At 43.6% G+C, this 20,605-nt stretch overlaps 2 protein-coding genes across 2 annotated transcripts in view; one reads left to right on the top strand and one right to left on the bottom strand.

The window, feature by feature from the left end:
• The window catches only part of SYN3 (synapsin III), a 280,530-nt gene that overhangs the window by 100,177 nt on the left and 159,748 nt on the right, over window positions 1-20,605 (top strand). The window contains exon 6 of the mRNA XM_074941255.1: window positions 6,854-6,943. Within this exon, the coding sequence (XP_074797356.1) occupies window positions 6,854-6,943 (90 nt within the window). The remainder of the gene's footprint in view (window positions 1-6,853; window positions 6,944-20,605) is intronic.
• Window positions 12,096-20,605, bottom strand: part of TIMP3 (TIMP metallopeptidase inhibitor 3) — a 47,300-nt gene continuing 38,790 nt past the window's right edge. Inside the window, exons 3-5 of the mRNA XM_074941307.1 lie at window positions 18,786-18,897; window positions 17,891-18,012; window positions 12,096-16,468 (exon numbers count right to left, since the gene is read on the bottom strand). Of these exons, the coding sequence (XP_074797408.1) occupies window positions 16,271-16,468; window positions 17,891-18,012; window positions 18,786-18,897 (432 nt within the window). The 3' untranslated portion in view covers window positions 12,096-16,270. The remainder of the gene's footprint in view (window positions 16,469-17,890; window positions 18,013-18,785; window positions 18,898-20,605) is intronic.

The raw sequence follows: 20,605 nt of genomic DNA, 5'->3' as shown, positions 1-20,605 counted from the left end.
ATTGAATTCTGCCAAGCCCCCGGTACGTGTGTCAGCAGTAGCTAGAATTATTGAGATGTTTGCTCCCAGCTGCAGCAGGCCTCGACAAGTAAATTCTCTAAATACCCATGAAAATTGATATCTGAGAGATTCATCTCTACTCAGAAATCACTGAATTAAGAGAAGTAAGCAGTCCTCTTTCTGCAACATCACCAGTCCTGATTGTCAATAACAGCACTGCTACCTAGCTGAAAAGGAGCTTGCCTATTAGAATGGTGCTTATAGCACCTAGTGGGGTGCTTTAGGCACACTGCAAGGTGGCTACATACATGAATCTCAGTCACAAGGAACATAGATCATCCAGAAGATCCTTCCATAAGCAATTTCAATGATGTTTCTCCTGTTACTGTCTCCTTTCATCTCCTAGTCGTATCTGCATGTTGTCCTCCATAAAATCTGTCTCTTTTGCCTCAAGGAACTTGCATGTCTTAACTCTTTGAGTGCCACAGCCTTGCATACCCACCTTTCAAATATTAGATTTTTTATTTTACCAGAGAAAGATAAGGGAGTGTGCCGTATATGCAACTTACAGCAGGCAGTAGACTGTACATGTACAGGGCTGGCCTTACCATGAGGTGAACTGAGGCAGCTGCCTCAGGTGCCAGACTGTGGGGGGCGCCACTAGGACCCAGAGTGTAGAAAATTGTGTCTGCTGCTGGTGCATATGTATTCTCTCTGCTCTAGATGCACAGAGATGGTGGAGTGCTGGGCTGGAGGAAGGAGGGCACAAGAGACATAACAGGCAGGCAGGAGAAAAGGTGAGAGGGAATAACAGAAAGCAGCAGGAGCTACAGGGAGAGAGAGGAGGAGGAGCCTCTTATGTACCTCTCTAGCACTCCCAGGAGCCTGGACTGATTAACACCAGCTTCTCAGGGAGCTTCCTGTTTCCTGCTGCTTCCCTGAACCCACTTGAGGAGAACAGGCAGTCAACTGAAGTAGTAGGAGCCAGTTAGGCCCTTAAGATGCTGATATCTTCCCTCACTCAGGCCCTGTTACCAGCCTGCTTATTTGTCCCCTTCAATTGAGTGTTGAGAGCCACTCTAGCTGGCACAGAACAGCAGTCATGAGTGAAAGAAGAAAACGCCCCTCTGGGGCAGCATTCAGAAAAAGAAAGAAAGCAAAGGAAGCTTTTCTTTCGAAGGAGGAAGGAGCTCTCTTGAGATACATAGACACAAATGTTCACGGTGAGCCTTTCAGCCCCAGTGAGGATGAGAGTGGTGAGGAGATGCCTGATCTTCCAGTTAGTCAGAGTGCAGGTGACCTGGCAGCTACTGCAACATCCATATCTCCATCTCAAATGGATGTAACCATGTGTAAGCGGGGGAATAGTCCTGCTATTGTGGGGAACTTTTCTGGCTTCTGCACTACCCCGGTGAAGTGGGCTAGCGAAAGGATCTGAGTCCTCATTCCCACTTCCTTTACCCAGTGGCCTCCCTGCCCTTGAGGACTCCCCTTCCATGCTCCTGTCTGGCAGAGTCCTTGTAACCCCAACAAGGCTGGGCCCAGGATTCCTGGGGGGGCTTGACCCCCAACTCTGCTGTGGTCACCTAGGATGGGCTAGAGTGTCCCCACTCCGGGGTACTCTCCCTGCACTGGGCACTTCTCTGACCCACTGACCATTACATACAAATTAAAGCAAATGCAAGTTATTTAATCAACAATTAATTTAAAAAAGAATAAGGGAAAATGGGAAAGGTTAAAGGAAACACATCACCCGGCTCTGTGGCAGGGAACATCACAAACAGCGTCTCTGGAATGTCCGGGCAGTTCACAGTCTGTTCCTTGTAAGGCCTTCTTCTCAGGCCCTGGCTGTGCTGTAGGGATGCTGCGGGTTGGACACTTGCTCTGGTGGTGGCCACATGCTCTCAGGCTCTAGGTGGCAGGGCCCTTCTTTCTAGCGTTGCCCCCACCCCGTCAGGGTTACCAATCCCCCTCCGAGTCTGGCCTGCAGAGCCTCCTGGCTGAGGTGTCCCCCTCGTTCTCCCCAGCTGCTCATGACACCTGGCTCTGGACTGCTCCAGCTCCAGCTCCACTCTGCCTCTGCACAGCTGCTGCTCTGCCTCCAGCTCCCTGGGCTGCTTCTCTGGCCCCTCTGGCTCTGGTTGCTACAGCCCTCCTCCCAGGATAGGTCTGCTCCACAGGCTGCTTCTATGACTCTGCTCCCAGCACTGACCTGCTTCCTGGGCTGCTTTTCTGGCCACTCTGGCTCTGGTTGCTGCAGCTCTCCTCCCAGGATAGGTCTGCTCCACAGGCTGCTTCTATGACTCTGCTCCCAGCACTGACCTGCTTCCTGGGCTGCTTTTCTGGCCACTCTGGCTCTGGTTGCTGCAGCTCTGCTCCCAGGGCAAGTCTGCTCTCTCTGGGCTGTGCCTCTGGCTTTGGGGCTGCAGCTCTACTCCCAGGGCAGGGTCTGCTCTCTCTGGGCTGCTTTTCTGGTCCCTCTGGATCTGGCACAGCTTTGCTCCCCAGCTTAGCTTGTACCCCTGCTTTCTCCTTAGTTCGGCCCCACTCTGTCTGACCCAGGCAATTCCAGCTCACACGGAGGACGGGACGTCCCTGGCCTCCTGACTCCCTGATTAGCCTGCCCGTCCTGTCATTCACTCTGACCTGGAGTATTGGCCTCTCCCCATTGTTCCTGGGGACTGTCAGTCTCAGGGTCCTGATTTCCCATCAACCCCCCTTTTAGTACTGGGAGCTAGCAACTAAAACACCCCCATTGAACATTAGTAAGGGGGCAACAGTCCCCTTACACATGCACATTCCTGAAGAAAAGTATAGATCAGAGAAGAGTGTTTTGGAGGCGCAAGAAACAGCTGCTGCTGAGTTTAGTTCCTTAAGTCTAGATGATCCAGGACTTGAGCAGTAGCCTGAGGGACTTCCCTGTACTGCATGGGCCACAGCAAGTGAAAAACTTCATGTTCCCCAAAGACAATGAAAATAGAAGTTTCCATCCAACACAGTAAACTGATGTGAAATCCCCAATGGTGACAAAGTGGAAAGGCCATGGCTTATGTACTCAAAAACCCAGAATGCTGCATACTGTTTTTGTTGCAAACTCTTTCAATCTAATGTTCCAGCCACATTGGGTTCTACAGGAACAAAGGACTGGAAAAATCTGGCTAGAAATCTGGCATGCCATGAGAAGGCAGCAAATCACCAGAGAGCATTCCATAGGTGGAAAGAACATGAGATGAGACTAAGGTTAAAGGCCACCATAGATGATCAGCATCAAGAGAAGATTGCATCAGAGTCTCTTTACTGGCAAAATGTTCTGAAAAGGCTCATTGCCATTGTGAGAATGCTTGCTACCCAAAACCTAGCACTGTGTGGCACTTCAGATCAGCTGTATGTGCCAAACAATGGAAACTTCCTTAAAATTGTGGAGCTGATGGCTGAGTTTGATGCTGTACTCCAGGAGCATCTAAGAAGAGTCACCACCCAAGAAATGTACACACACCACTACCTTGGAAAAACCATTCAAAATGAGATCACACAGTTACTGGCAACAAAAGTCAAACAGAAGATTGTGGCAGATCTGAAGTCAGCAAGATGTTACTCCATTATTCTGGACTGCACACCTGACATCAGCCATACGGAACAAATGACTTTAATGGTGCGTTTTGTAACAACAACAGAATCTAGTGAAAATGTCCCTGCAATGGTGACTGTCAGAGAGCATTTTCCAGAATTTATTGACATTGATGATACTACAGGGACTGGTACGACAAATGTGCTTCTTAAAAAGCTGGAAGATACAGGAATTGTGATAGCTGACATGAGAGGTAGGGCTACGATAATGGTGCCAACATCAGAGGAAAGAACAGAGGAGTGCAGACACAGATCCGAGAGTTAAACCCTCGAGATATTTTTGTCCCATGCAGTTCTCATTCATTGAACTTGGTGGTCAGTGATGCAGCATCAGCTTCTAGTGAGGCTGCTGAATTTTTTTATGTAATTCAAAGCATCTATGTATTTTTCTCTGCATCAACTCATTGATGGCAAATTTTGAAGCAACATCTGGGAACATCCTCTCTGACACTGAAACCACTGACTGCCACATGATGGGAAAGTCGAGTGGAGGCGATAAAGCCTGTCAATCACCAAATTGGGAAGATAGATGATGCCATATTTGCCATTATGGAGGATAATGCTATGACAGGAACTGTTCATGGGAGAACAGTGGCAGAGGGAAATGGAATCACCAGAAACATACATAACTTCAAATTTCTGTGTGGCTTAGTGTTGTGGCGTGACATACTGTTTGAAATAAGTATTGTAAGCAAGAGACTCCAAGGTGTTGACCTTGATATATCTGGAGCAATGGAACAACTGGACAAAGCAAAGTCATACCTACAATCTTACCGGTCAGATGAGGGATTTCAAAACGTTCTGAAGAGTGCACAGAAGTTGGTAGAGGAACTTCACACTGAAGCTATTTTCCCACCCATTCAAGAATACAAGAGTCACTGAAGAAGACATTTTGGTTACAAGGTACGGGATAATCCCCTAAGAGACCCCAAACAACAATTCAAAGTTGAATTCTTTAACCAGGTGCTAGATTGTGCAATACAGTCAGTTGAAGAACGTTTCATGCAGCTCAAGGAACACAGCAGTATATTTGGGATTTTGTAGGATATTCCAAAACTCCTCACTATACCTGAAGAAGACCTACACCAGCAATGCAGGGCACTAGAGACAGTGTTGACACATGATGCCATGCGCAATATTGATACGAGTGATTTAGGTGATGAACTGAAAGCCCTTTCAAGACACATTTCAGCAGGATCAACTCCAAAGGCTGGTCTGGAATATATGTGCACAAATAAAATGACCACCCTCTTTCCAAATGCTTTTGTTGCTCTGCGCATACTTCTAACACTTCCTGTAACAGTTGCCAGTGGAGAACGCAGCTTCTCCAAGCTGAAGTTAATAAAAACACATCTACGCTCCACAATGACACAGGAGAGGCTGGTCGGCCTTGCCACCATCTCAGTAGAGCATGAGCCGGCCCAGACTGTGGACCTTCAGGAAGCAGTTCAAATCTTTGCAACCAAGAAGGAATAGAAAGCACCACTTTGATTATTCAAACAGATAAAATGCCAGCGTTTACCATGCAGACAAGAAAAGTTACATTTACTGTTCGGTTGTTTGAAAGTTAAGTGTTACTTAAAATTTTTGAACAAGGCATTTTAAGTTGTTAGTTCTCCTTTATTGGGGTAGGTAGCAGAGCAGTACCATGAGAGGAGTAGAACAGGAAGAAGGCAGAATTGAGACCTTTCAAAGTTTTGGTCTAAGTGAGGGGGCATGGGGGTGTCATTTGAGCTCCCCGCCTCAGGTGCCAAAATGTTGTGGGCTGGCCCTGTACCTGTAATAGTGTGTAGATATTTGCAGATTGTCAAATAGGAGTTGAAATTCCTTGTGATACAAATTATTATAAGGTTGTGGAAGGTGGGTAGAAATCAAGACTCTGCTCACTTAGAATAGCTCTGTTATCCCACTGTCAGATTATCACATTGTGGGATGCTTCATGTGTAGTTGTGTGTGACCCTTGATGATAAACAGTTAATTATGTGTGTGTTGTCCTGGCTTACCATGTTAGCTCTTGTGCGTGAAGTACTTCCTGAGGACTCTGCTTTCCAACATAGACTTTGCACACTGCTTTCTTCAAATAACTCGCTTAGGATGATGTCCCCTTTGACCCCCAAGATAAATGGGGAAGTAAGAGGTGAACTTTTTTCTATTTCATTCTGTGTGCATCATGCTACATGCATGTAAGATTGGTGACAGACCCTCTCAAATGAACCTAGTTACAAGAGATGTTTATATGATAGACATCAGGTTCATGCTTTCTTTGCCCAGCACTCAAATTGGATGGTGTAGAACAGTGGTTTTCAACCAGGCTACGTGTACCCCTGGAAGTATGCAGAGGTCTTCCAGGAGGTACATCAGCTCATCTAGTTATTTGCCTAGTTTTACAACAGAATACATGAAAAGCACTAGCAAAGTCAGTACAAACTAAAATTTCATACAGACAATGACTTGGTTATGCTGCTCTATATACCATACACTGAAATGTATGTACAATATTTATATTCCAATTGATTTATTTTATAATTATATGATAAACATGAGAAAGTGAGCAATTTTTCATAATAGTGTGCTGTGACACTTTTGTATTTTATGTTTGATTTTGTAAGCAAGTAGATTTTAAGTGGGGTGAAACTTGGGGTTACTTAAGACAAATCAGCTTTCTGAAATGGGTACAGTAGACTGGAAAGGTTGAGAGCCACTGATGTAGAAGACTCTCTCTTTCTAGTGAGTGTCTCTTTTGATTACTCTCATACCTTTTAAGAAACATCACCAATCCTTTATTTGGTTGCATGTGGGAGAGAGTTTTATTTTGTTTTGTTGCTATACATGAGTGGCTACTACTTATTTCGGTCACACACACACCGAAGGAGTGCTTGGGTCTTAAGCCCTTTCCTCCAGACTCTCAAGAAGAGCCGCCCTCTCTTTACTCTCAGCCCTTCTGTGCTGTGAAAGCTAAATCTGTTTATAGTGGATCTGTAACTGAATGCAAGCTGGTCCACTTCCAGTCTCTTCACTTAACTCCTTCCCTTCTCTCAAGTGCATGAATTTTATGCACCCCATGAGAGATAATGGTAGCTTGGCATGCTATGTTTTTCACCATTGTCAATTGCAGAAAGGTGGGTGGGAGAAGATAATGTGATTCCCTGGCCCTCCTTCATACCAGCACTTTTTAAAAGCATTAGTTTATTGTCTAATAAACAACAGACACTCTCTCTCTCTTTAGTTCTCTCAGCTAATTAAAATCTTCAATTCCCTGGGTCCTGAGAAGTTCCCTCTTGTGGAGCAAACATTCTTCCCAAGCCATAAGCAGATGGTAAGTGTCCTTTGTTTATTTTGATGATGATCTAGTTGGGGAAGATGCAGCGAATCTGTGGTTGGGAGTGGAAAGAGTCACTCACTCTGGGAGCCCTGGCAATTTAAATAATATCTGTAACTTTACAGACAATAAATTACTAGCAGAAAAATAGCAGACATAGAACACGTCCCTGGGTGCCTCTTTCCTTTTCCCTCAGTTCCTGGAAGGACACAGATGGTGAAAGAGTGAGAAATAAATTGCTGACTCTGGTTGTCATAGACAGGGAACAGGTCTGTTTGGATGTGGCTGAGTTGGTCTTTGCGCTCGTCCTAATGCATAGAAGAGCAGGAAGATCAGAGATGTGGGGTGAAGCAGAAGTTTCTTACAAAAGAGTGCTGTGCTGCTGTTGATTTGTCTCATCTGTGACATGGTTACCATCTATTAGACATACTTACCAGCTGTTGGATTGTTAAATGAAGCAGTTTCGAGTTTTTGAACATGAGCTCTTATTCTGTTTGTCTTGCATAATTTGCTGTAGCATAATTGCTCTTGGTGTTTATTCATCCTATCTGTGAACTAGTACATACTGTACCTTAGACCTGCACAATAATTAGGCATTCCATGGGCTCCTTAAAGGCAGCGACTTCCTAAGAGTGCTGGGCAGCTGTCTCCTTCTGAACCCGGGGAAGGGAGCAGAAGTGGGAGTGTTTAAACAACTCAGTTGTATTTCTTTTGGTTTTCCCTCACAAGTGGGGTTGACCATAGGCAGAGGCATGACGACTCTTAGCCTGGCCCTTTGAGAAGCTCAACGGTCAACATGCATCCATGAACCTATGACTCCTTCTGCCTCCCCCAAAGATCTCAATGGTCCTTTCCTTCTATGAGCCCTGACCCCATGTCTGAATTATCTCCTGCTTTTCAGTTTGTATAGCTGGGTTCATTTTGAATTCAGGTGCAAGGCTGGTGGCCTATTTAGGGCCAGCCCTGCTTTTGAGATGAAAATTGGTGTCCTTCTTCAATTACTCATATGACACTCATAATACAATATCTCCTGACCTAAATCCCTCTTACAGGCCAGTACATAGCCCTGCAACTGAGAGGTCATAAGGCTAGAAGGCTTACTGCAGCTAAGTATATCAGGGCTGTAAATGCATAAGAAAAGTCGAACAGGATCCAGATAGGGCCCTCCACCATTTTTTGTCTGTTTAATTTTGTTAATAAGACCAATGCTACCAACTTCCCTAGTCCAACCAGTTGGGTTCTTCCTTAATCTTCATTGGTAGGACTAGTAGTGATATAAGGGTTAGATATTGTAGATAATCTTTTACATGAATGGACATCCAATAAGGCAGTTATCAAACTTCTATTTTGAGATTTTTTATTTGCTTTTGTTAATTGCAAATTATCAATCGCAGTAAGAAAATTGTGTTATGGATGTTGATTGATATCTTCACTTTAAGTATGTAGATCAATATTTAATTGGCTTAATCTGCAGCAAAGAGATGTAGGTTAGATATTAGGAAAAACATTCAAATGATAAGGATAGTTAAGTTCTGAAATAGGCTTCCAAGGGAGGTTGTGGAAACCCCATCATTAGAGATTTTTAAAAACAGGTTGGACAAACACCTGTCAGGGATGGTCTAGGTTTACTTAGGTGCTGCTTTAGCTTAGGGGGCTGGACTTGATGACTTCTGGAGGTCGCTTCCTCCCCTGCATTTCTATGGTATACTGAAAATATGCATATCTATAATTCTAAGGCATGTCCCATACTCATAAATGTCTGACAGAGTGAAAGAAGTCTCCACAATTGTTAGCAAAGCTGGGTGGTAATATATAGATCTGCTCAAAGAGAGAGAGTGACACATGTCTTGGAAAGTGTTTGAGTCCATTGAGCTGTGCTTCCATGTTGCTTTATTCTTCCAATGGTCAAAGTGTCAGGCTTTTTTATGGTATCTGACTGTGGGGTGGCTGGGCCCAGAGATGATGTGGCTGATTAGCATGCCGTATAATCAGAGGAAAGTTTTATGGTTGGTGGCTACAGAGCTAGAAAACAGTTCACGTGATCCAAAGGAGGCCACCCACTTGCATTATCAGCAGGTTTTTAGGTTCACTTTGGAGTAAAAAGCTGCAAATGATTAGACATTCTTACCATATATGAAAAAGATCCTTATCTTTCCAGCTTGTCCAATATTTCTGGCTCTTGCCTTGGTCTTTAATCAGGGGCATAAAGAGAGCTTTTGTGGTCCAGTTGTTTGGGTGCTACTGTGGGATTCTGGAGATCTGGGTTTGAGCTCCTCATCTGCCACAGACTTCTTGTGTGACCTTTGGTAACTCCTTTGGGAGCAGATTTTTTGAAGGTATTTAAGTGCCTAAACATGTAGGTAGATGCCTAGTGGGATTTTCAAAAATCCCAAAAAAGTTCTCAGCTGCTTATGAAAATCCCACAAAGCATTTGTATGTGTGGGCACCTAATACCTTTAAAATTCTGACTCTTAGTCCCTCTACACTTCCATTCCCCATTTGTAACATGGTGATAATAGCACTGCCGTACTTCATAGGAGAAATGTTAGATTGTGGGGTGCTCAGATGCTACAGTCATGGGGGCCAGATAAGTTCCTAAGACAGACAGATAAGAGAATGGTGTGTTCTTTACACTGGGCTACAGTTTGTCCTAGTTTAAGTCAAATTAATTTGTAAGGCCCGATTTCATTTAATCATATCAACACATCATGAGGACACTTTGTCATCCAAGATGCTCCAGTACAGATGTGAATTTGCCTTGCCCTCACATCAGGGGCAAGAAATATAAGTCAAGGACTTATATTTCTAACAGAGCTGGGCAAACTGTTTGTTGCAAATAAATTGTCTGACAGATATAGCTTTTTTCCCCACCGCACTGTTTGGAAATCATTTGTAGACTCATCCAAATGTATTTGTTGTTCATGAGATAGTTTGGATCAGTAATTTCCAGCCAGTGGGTAGCATTGTAGCACTGTTTTGACTCCTGGAAAGAACGATGGAACCCTTTTAAACAGGGGAATAACAAATTGCACATAATTTCTTATCGGATGCGGAACTTGCCAAGCCAGTTTGCGGCAGCCTTGTCAGCGAAGTGCAGAGCCCACAGACCACCATCAAAGCTGGTCAGAGAGCAGTCACCAGTGATGTGTGACATTGTCTTGTCTTTGGCCACAGCCACATGTGGGTCTTCTTATTGGCCCCGGGTGTGAAGGATGGCTGCACATTGGCTCTGACCTGTTCGACAATACTGCAAATAATAAACAGCCAATAATCTCATTTGTACGCAAACGCTATTGTTCATGTACAAATATGGGTATCCTCATGAAGAGCAGCTACTCCCCAAACATTTGGGCAAACAAAAGCCTATTCGTGCAAATAGAGACTAGAAAGGGGCATGTATGTGATGGAAGCAATGTTGGGTGCTTTTCCCAGTCTCTGCCACACACATCTGCTGTGACTTTGGCAAGCCACTTAACTGACCTGCTTCAACTTGCTCATGTGTAAAATGGGAATAATAATACTTTCCCATCTCACTGAGGTGTTGTGGAACTAAGGTTGTTGGTGTTTGTAAAGCATTATATGACCATTGTATGGCAGGCACTATAGAAGTGTTTATGAAGATACTGGAATTAAATCTCTTCTTAAAGTAACTTTCCCTCACTAGTACAGTTGTCAGATCAAAAAACACAGCTTTGCATGTCCAAACTTTTCCAAATGCTAATAGGCTCCTAATTGGCTCCTAATTGGCAAGGCTAATAGGCTCCTAATTGGAAAGGGGTATGGATGAGGACTAGTCATAAAGAAGTTCAGAAAATCGTGTGTGTGTGTGTGTGTGTGTGTGGAAGGAGGGTTCTGTGATGGAAACGTTTGACCCCCCCCCAATTTTTTTTTTTGTCAAAATGTGCAATGGAAAATTTCTACTTTTTGCCAGAAAACCAAATATTTCTGACAAAAACTCAAAATTGTGAGGGAAAATATTAATGTAGTTGAACACCCGACTTTCTGTCAAAAAGAAAGCTTTGATGGAAAATTTTCGATTACCCATAACTAGTCACATTAAAGAGATATTCCAAGGGTTGAGATTTTCACAATGGAAAGGATTTGATTGAGTAACCTCCACCTTCTCTCATTATGGGCAGTAAGTCCATGAAAACACTGGTATATTGGATAAAATGTGCTTCAAACTAGCCTCTGTGGAGCAGCCTGTTGTAATAGCAACAGCCCCCTTTGCTGCACACACCATCAGTGTAAATGTTCCTCCTCAGGAGCAGTCAGTGTTACCCGTTCAGCCATAGTCGCTGCATTGCTCTGTAGTGACCCCATCTGGCTATCTAAAAAGTGGAACTCACAGACTCCAAAAGGGATTTCCTTCCATTTTGCGGCTGGTGACCCCAACAACAGGACCTCAGGAGAGTGGCTGCTTTAAAAAGAGAGGGGGATTGTTGAGGGAATCTTCAGGAGTAGAACAATTGCCAGAGGCTTGATTTTCACATAAGAGCCAATGAAAAAGCAACATTTGTATATGTTAAAGTATATGGTACCAGTTCTATATGGTTAAAGTAACAGACTGACTAACATAAGCAAGGCAGAGACAGAATGTCTGTGATAGAAATAAAACCACTTTACTGCTTAGAAGAAAAGGACACAATAAAAATTGAACATTATGCAGTATTACCTTAAAGACAGTATACATTGAGTATAAAATTTATAAATAGCATGGAGGAAAACTGTAAACTAGTGTTACAGAATTTAGCAACAAATATATTTCTTCTGGATAAAATTTTCTCCCAGGCTTCGTTTCCTTTCCCCAAATTTCTGTGACTACCAGGAATAGCAGAGGGGCTCAGTGAAGAAAAGGGAGTGACCGAGATACTGATTAAGCCACTACATCAAAAGCAGCAACATAGGCTTAGTGGATTTTTTTTTTTTTTAAGGATTTTGTCAAGATTTGGTGGACAGAAAACTTTGACCTGCATGGAAAAAAAAAAAAAAAAGTTTGCACCATCCTTTGAATTTTGTCACTCCCTTCCAAAATACAAAGGATTCATAGACTTAGAATATTTTGAAAAAAGTTGAAGAAATATGCCTGGCAAGTCCTGTGAAACAATGGGAACTCTTTCTTCCTTGTGCCTTCACTTGAGTTCTTATAAAGTGGTGTGTTCATGGGCACCCTGAGATAGCATTTTTCCCCACTGGTGAGCGTGGAAGGTCTACGTTGATGAGTCAGACATATTAAGGGTATGTCTACACTCTGACCTGGGGTTGCAAGTACTAATGTGCTAATAACAGCGTGTAGCCGGAGTGGCAGGAGGGGCTAGCTGCCAAGTAGCATCCCTCTGAGACACTAGACACGTACTGTACTTGGAGTGACTAACCTGTACCTCCAGTGGTGCGCCAATCAGAACTAGAGTGGGTTTGTCTACTCCAGTGGGGAATTACACCCCAGTTCAAAGTGTAGACGAGGGTCATGTTTGGCACACCAAAATTAGGCCCTGATCCTGCAGTTTACACTGTGTTGGTGGAGTGCTCTGTCTGCACAGAGCCCTATTGACTTCAGTGGGACTCTGCACAGGAAATTCCACATACAGATAATCCCCCTCACCCTTTTCCCTAAAGAAAAAAAACGGGGAGGGGAGAACACCCCCCTCCCAACTTTAAAAGGAAACAATTTTTAAAGAAACCAAGAGCCCCCAGGCAGAGTTGGCAGCCGGAACATTCCAGTACTGTGCTTGTGATGAGAACTGGAAAGTGAAATTGGATTTGAAAGTGAAACTGACGGATCTGTTATCCAAGCTCAGAGAAGCAACAAAACAAAATGGAAATAAGGAAACTGCAAAAATAGTCTAGAAAAGTGAATTAGGTTTGTAAAAATGGAGTTTTAATAATATTGATTTATTTAAAACCTAGTAAAAGTGTGTTTGTTAAAAACTAAGGCCCTGATCATGCGGACACAGATGTAAGTAGTCCCATTGACAGTGTCCCTTTCAGCACAGAGCATGGCTGGTGGGGATGTTAGAGACCACATTTCAACCTTCGCAACAAAGGGGAAGCAGCAAGAGATTTATGCAACGGCAACCCACGCTAACCTGGGAAAACAACACCCTGACGGGAGCTTCACTCCTGTCCTCCAGACAGAGTGCTTACATACTGCAAGGCCTGTTGTAATCTAGAAGGAGGGAGTTGTGCCTTAGCAGGCTGCAGTGATCTTCAGTGAGGCAAGGGAAGAGTAGATAGTGAGGCAGAAATTTAGGTGCCTGACCCCCAAAGCCCATTTAAGTCAATGGAAAAACACCCATTGATTCCAGTGGGCTTTGGACAAGACCCTTATAATGCAAGGGCAAGCTTAGTCCACAAAATATCTGTCCCTGATAGTATTCATTTAAAAAAACCTCAAAGCCTCCTAAAAGAAATGTATTTTGTGCTGGTTTCTTCCCCCTTACTCTTTCCCTCTGTTTGGTTCCACATTTTAAAAAGCCTCTACGGCTGCATCTTTATTTGGCAAGGGAGAGGGTTGCTTTCCAAGCCCCCGCCTTCACCAGTCTAGCTGTCTGCATGTCAAACATATTTTTACCCTCTGCAATATAAAATGGAAATCTGGATAGGAAAATAACTCTGTTGGTAGCAGCGTTGGGGTTTTTGTTGTTTGTTTGTTTACAAAGCACGTTGATACATTACAGCCCACCTAGGAACACACATCTTTGTAGCAACAAAATAAAGATTTTCACAATAATGTGATTGTAATACTGTAATGTTTCAGCTATTTATATGATTTTAAATTATACAGTCAGTGAGCAGGTAAAATACAGAGCCACAGTTTAATGGAAATCCAAATCAACGCCTGACAACTCATTGCACGACAAGCTTCATCTCGCCTTCCAAAGCTCGGAGAAATGGCTGTGCTCAATGATTTAATGATTGCTAAAGAACCTTTGATCGAATGGTAGTTGGGTCAGGCCTTGGTTAGCTCCAGTGATGGTCACTCCACAAGTTGTGAAGTGTACTGGTGGAATTATCATTGCTAGAGACGCATAAGAAAGTTCTGCTTTGTTACACCTGTGACTGCACTGCAGTTGCACAGATGGAACAGAGCAGAAATTGGTCCCCTGTGCTTACGGCCCAACTTGATGATGCCCAGCTGAAAAGGGAAGCAGCCTGATATAGCACCTGACCCTAAAAAGCAACCTAATCTCCCCCTGATGGTGCTTATTGCCTTTGATGATCAGGTCCATAATTTAGGGGTAGAGACAAGGGGTGGCATTTTTAAGTGCACCTAGGCACAAGCCCCATTGACTTTCAGTGAGCTGGGTTCTCCTAAACCACTTAGGCATTGTTGACTATTCCACCCAAGGTTCTTTCTAATCCAAACGATTCTGTGAAAATGCCATTTAAGCCAAACACCTACATTCTGCTGTAAGGGTCTTCTAATAAATAGACCAGATCCTCAACTGGTGTAAATCAGCATAGCTCCACTGAAGTCAAAGAAGCCCCAAAAAGATTGATGCATCAATCCCAACACTAGAATACACTCTTCCCCGTCTCATAATGGCGAAGAAGCTCCAAACAAATTGAAAAGATCACTGCATAGAAAATGCTATATTGTCCCTGTCTAGGGTGACTGCAATGCCTTTTCTTGCTGACAGCAGCTCTGCTTCCTAAGTGGAATGAACTGAAGATACATGTCTATGTAAGATAAATAATTATAATAATAAAAAACAAACACAAATAATGTTGTTAAGTGTTGCCCTCCTCCCCCGTACACTCGGTAAAATATACAGTCACCCATTTTGTCAGCAACCCCTCCTCATCAACATTAAACCTTAAAATATTTTTATTTAATAAGAAAATTTATATTATAGTTTTCTTAATAAAAACAAAACAGAACAAAAAAATCCTCCAGTCGACAGTGAAGCCAGGACCATCCCTTCCCCCATGTCGCCTCAGGACGTGGAAAAAGCGTGTGCCCACAGCTATATTAACAACAGCTTGGGGGAAACAGAGCACTTGACCCACTTGGAATCCATTGGACAGCTGAAATTTAAAGTTCTAGGAGGTGCCTGTCAAGATGTTGCTTTTCCTTGCCTCACTCTGCCAGCTTTTGCTTTCACTACATATACAGTTGCAGCCAGTGTAGCTGTAGGAGGTAAGCCATGGTTGGGGAAGAGGGCACGAAACAGTGATTCTAACCACTACTGCAGGTACACTGGAGTTTCAACATCTTTTACCAAAAATAAATCACTGACTCGGAATGTCAAGATTTCTGTTTTAAAACACAATCAAAGCATTCATTGTTTATAACACCAAATAATTCCACGTCCTGTCAAAAATAGCTTATGTCATTATGTGTATATACATCTTACTTCAGCTAAACACTATTTTGGCAATAGATTTCTTATAGCAATAAACCCTAGTGAGTCTCCCCTTTCCTCCTCTCCGTGGGATTGATTGATTTATTTTTAGTGTTGATAATTTTCATTTGTTTGGTTTAAGGTGTTCACAAGGGAATTTTTCTGCAGTAGCTAAACTGCAAAAATTTCAGGAGTAACTCTGTTTAAAAGAGAGAAGCTCAGCATTTCACCTGCTGCATTGTACTTAGGTGAATTACCTCCCTGAATGCAGGTTTTATTTCAAAAACCTCATGATAATAATAAACCTCTCTTTATGTTCTATGGAACCCCAGAACTTCCAGTGTGCTCTCGCCTTCACACTGTGACTGAATGAGCAAGGAGGACATTCAGTCCTTGGTGCTTTTACCAGATGATGCAGTGTCTTAACACCGAGTTCTCCCACTTCTGGAGTCAATCACACTTCCAAAATTCCCGATTTGAATAGGGTTTTGTTTGTTTTATTTACTGATCTAGTTAATTAAACCAGTTTCCCCTTCAAATAGCTTCAGTCTACATAATTTGTGCAGTGAGTGTGTGAAGAGGGCTTGGGGAAGCCAGGGCAAGGAAGAATGATATAGTGCCGAACTGGGATAGTTTTTATATTTTTGTTTTCCTAAAAAAATATAGATTATATTGCTATAGATAATGATACATAGAGAGAGCAAGGGCTCCATAATTTTTTTTTCCGGTGTGCAAACGAAAGTTCCCAGACAAATATAATCTGACTGAAATGGGTGATCTCAGAATCGAAAAAGGTGATTAAAAACAAATTCAGTATGACAGCATAGACTTTTTCTTTTTTTTAAGTGTTCGAAGTGCTAAAATTTGAAAGAAAACAGGCACTAATTTCATTGTCATCATCATGATCTGGTAGAAGTTATTGTCCAAGAGAAGCTCAGCCACAAGGGAGGGAGGAAAGGAAATGGGGAAGGGACTGTGCTCAGGGATCTGTGGCGTTGATGATAGTTTTATCAGGAGGCGCCCATCCTCTGTACCAGCTGCAGTATCCTTCCTTCTGTCGGATGCAGGCATAGTGCTTTGATTGGGACCCTGAATGACCGATGTTGGAGAGCATGTCTGTCCAAAGACACTCATTCTTGGAAGTCACGAAGCAGGGCAGGTAGTAGCAGGGCTTAATCTGCAATTATAATCAGCAAGTGGAATAGGGGTAAATTGAAGGCACATTTTATAGGACTTTGCTTTTAAATCAGAAACTGGTGTTTTTGAAATTCTTTTTAAGCACTAACGTGCTAACTAAAAAATTAAGCCCCGATCTTGCAAACACCTAAACGTGTTCTTAACTTGCTCACACAAGCAGTGCCATTAATGTCAATGGCACTGTTCGTCTGCTTAGAACAGTGGTGCGCAAATATTTCCAGTCACGCTTACCTTACCATTCATGGGATTTGTCGCTCCCCCTCCGCCACCATTACTTGTCTTCCAGAGGTTCCCAAACTTTTCTTTGCTGAGCGCCCCTTCAGAGGTTCATGTCCAATGACCATACCCTTCTTTTTAACAGGGTTATGGGGAAGGAGTACCCTGTACCCACGGGGGCCAGGGGTGGGGGACACTAACCACGTGGCAGCTGAGGAAATCTTCCACTCCCTGCAGCAGTCAGTAGTGTTGGCTACCGGGACACAGCTCCCTGCCCATTTCACTCCCCGCCTGTGCAGGGCAGCACTGAAGGGCCAGGGTCAGGATCAGAGTGGAAGGCTGCACCCATGAGTACTGGCCCCCTGCTGTACAGGGTTCCCTGCTGACTCCAGCTCTTGAGTGCAGCCCTGTCTGCTTTCCTTGCGCAGGCTCTGTCTGGCCAGGGTCAGGAAGGGGCTCTCTCTGGCAGGTGGGTCAGTACTCCCGGGGTATAGCCTTTCGTTTCCCACTCACACAGTCTCTGCTAATATCCCCAGCAGAGGAGCATAACTGCTGGGTTGTGACTGCTGCAGTGGTGAGGGAGCAAGGCAGGCAGGGAGCCTGGTCTTGGGAGTCGAGACCACCTGCACAGTGCCCTGTCCACTTCCCTGCCGGACAGAGCCCCCTCTTAACTCCAGCCTTTCAGAGTGGCTCCATCAGGTCTTTGTGCTCCCTTGATAACCGTATCACTGTGCTCCACAGTTTGGGAACCTCTGGCTTAGAATCAAGCATGTGCCTAAGTATTTGCAGGATGGGAGCTGAGTGCAAAGTCTTAGAGATAAGTTCTGAACTTTTAATCACTCAAAATGTTTTCAGGGGGAAAAAAGCTTAACACATTTTCCCAGCAGCTCTGCACATAATTTTGCTGATGTGCAAAATAATGTTTGTGAAATTTTCAGAGATTCTGCCCCACCCTGCCAAATTATACCAAAAGGTTCATAGAAAAGGCACAGGCAGAAAACTTTAACTTGTTCACTACGTTGTGAAACCCGTGAGGAGCAAAATTTGTCTTGTTTTGCCCTCTGTAAAAAAACTCTTGCCCTCTGGTTCCTTCCCTGATAGTTCACCTGCATTATTGCTATAAGCTGCAATGAGCACAGTTCTACGATTAGGCTTTTAATTGCATCTAACTGGAGGCAATACATACCTTGCAGCCACAACCGAGGTGGTAACGATGATTTAGTCCTTTGCGCTGGGACAGAGTCAGTCGGTCCCATTTCTCATACAAGTTACACAGGCCAGTATAAACCTTTCCTTCATACACACGGCCTGGAAAACACAGAAAGGGACACAAATTAGTTGTTCTCAGTTCAGTCAGACAGTTTCCTGAGCCTGCTAATGTTCTCAATACCACATGTATGCCTTTAGTCACAGTTCAGCAATCAGTTTATTTTCTTCTATTAGCTATGGGATTACTGACTGAGACTATGGCACTTCCACAAGTTGGAAGCTTTGTACCAGCTGTGAGAATCCCCAGCAGCATGCCAGTGACCACAACCATCACATTCCCCTCTGCAACAGTGCAAGGTGTAAGTGCGCCGGCACCTTAAAAGAGAAACAGGACTTGGCATGTGCTGTCCCAATTCTCTTTGCATCCTCATCTTAACAACTCACTTGGTCCAAACAGGCTTTTCCATTTCTAGCTCAGCAGAGCGGTGCCTTGCTGTTTCGAATCACACTGGCCTGTACTGTGGTGGGCACACCAGCTCAGTTATGCATTAATAGCCACTTATTGTCTCAAAAAATGCTCAACACTGGATATGTGGTTTGTAAACTGGAGAGATTTAAGGGGAGGGAAAAAAAAGTAGAGGAATGTGTTACTGATGGAGAGACAATCCCCGGAGACTGGAATGCTACTGACTGATTGTCACTGCATTCTATGTTTTATGCAGTATTTCAGCACAGGGAAGCAGACAGGCACTGTCTTTAAGAACTTGCTTATAGAGCTGACCTACCTACCCCCATTCCGTGTGAGTGTTTGGCAAGTACAGATACAGACAGAAAAGAGGTCCTGATCATGAGAAACTCCAGTGGTCCCTTACCTGTAATCAGATACTGGTACTTGTTGACCTCTAGCTTGACCCCACAAAGACTCTCTGAGGCTTCTGTGTAGATATATTGAACTTGTGGCATCTTGTCAAAGCCCCTGTACATCTGAAGGAATAAATAAAGATGTGTTAGACTCTAAGGAGGACAGTTTTTCAGCATGCTGCTGGAATTTCCTTTGGATCCCTTAATGGCATCCATAGGCCGTGATTCTGGGCAGTGAACTGTAGTACTCTTGAAAGTGAGGACCAAATGCTACTAGGGGAACTCTGGCATACTGTAGGTAATGTGATTTGCAAGCCTCCCCCCACAAGTCGGCCAATACATTAGCACCTTCACTACAACAATCCATTACCATCCAGCACTAGCACACCACCTTTCCCACTTCACCTCACTTCTGACTTGAAGTGGTCACATCTCCTGGATTTCCAAGGTTCACAAACGTCGCAAGCTATTTCTGGCAGAAGCTGCACAATTAATTTGAGTTTATGAATCTGGTTTCCCGTAATTTAAACAATTTCTCTTTCCCCAAGGGAGATTTTTTAAAAAAATAAATAAGGCCCAACTTTTTCAGTCTCCATTATTTTGGATTTTTCGGTTTGGGTGCCCAATTTGAAGCACCTGCCACAAGGCCTGATCGTTGGCTATGTTAAGCACTCACAGCTCCCCATGACTTCAGCTGGGGCTTAATATTTCTCTAGCTAAAGAAACGCTTTTGCTATGTATTAAGAAAACAGCCTTCCCCCAAACTAGTACAAATGGGCACCATATTGGTGATATTAACATCTAGATTCTTTATTGTTCCTGTAGAATTTCTCTGCCATCTGCTCTGTCCCCACATCCTCTCTTAAGTGGAAGCCCAATTAAGTTCAAGTTTGATAGAACCCACAAGTGTTCAAGTAGATATGAAATTAGAAAGAAATTAGTTTGACCTTCCCCAGTCTGGATCAGCAGCACTCTTGAAAGCAAACTACCTATCACGCTGAAGTGTGTGAAGTCATGTGAATAAAATAACCCCTAAGAATGAAGATTAAGGCTGGTCAATATTTTGGGGTGCAGGGGGGTGGAATTTCAATGACTGTTTTCCTGAAAATGTCAACAACAAAAAGTATTTGGCTAAATTTTCATGATGCTTTTCTGCTGGGTTTTTTTTTTTTTTTTTTTTTTGACCAGCTGTATCGGTGGCCAAAATTTAGACAGAAACACTGGAGGATGAGGGGAATCACAATTTCCTGAAGTTTTTCCCCCTAACAGCCCAAGCCCACAAAACTCATTTGAGATCAAATCCTCACTGGAACTTAGGTTCACAAGAAGTAGATGCTCAATGCATTGAACCTCACTGTCTCCTCTAGATCTGCCACTATCCTTTTCCCCCTGTCTTTCTACTGCATCACCATTAAGACACCAGCTTTGCCAGCTTGAAGTTTCTCTCCCACTTTTATAACTGGAAATATCTAAGCAAAACAAACCCCAAAAGCTATAAATTCTTGTCATTGTGTCAACTGGGAAGTGTCCTGCACACCTTCTCCCGTGCTACACCCTTTTCCTGGAACCCCCTATGATCCCAGTGTCCATGTGTACATTCATTGTTCATTCATATACCTCCTTAACTAAGTTCTTTCTTAAAACTCACCAGATGCCACCTTTCCTTCATTAAGGGCCTAAACCAGAGCCCATTGACTTCAACAGACTTTGGACCGGGCCCGACCACTGCTGCCACACTCCCATTTAAAAACACATTTTAAAAAGTCTTGCTATGCTCTGAGATAAAACCATCTCCTGGGTCATCCAGTGACTCTTCTATTTGTCTTACCTC

The sequence above is a fragment of the Natator depressus genome, chromosome 1, assembly GCF_965152275.1.
Source record: "Natator depressus isolate rNatDep1 chromosome 1, rNatDep2.hap1, whole genome shotgun sequence".
In the NCBI taxonomy this organism is placed as follows: domain Eukaryota; kingdom Metazoa; phylum Chordata; order Testudines; family Cheloniidae; genus Natator; species Natator depressus.
The sequence above is the reverse complement of the archived record's forward strand: the minus strand, read 5'-3'. Positions and strand labels throughout refer to the sequence as shown.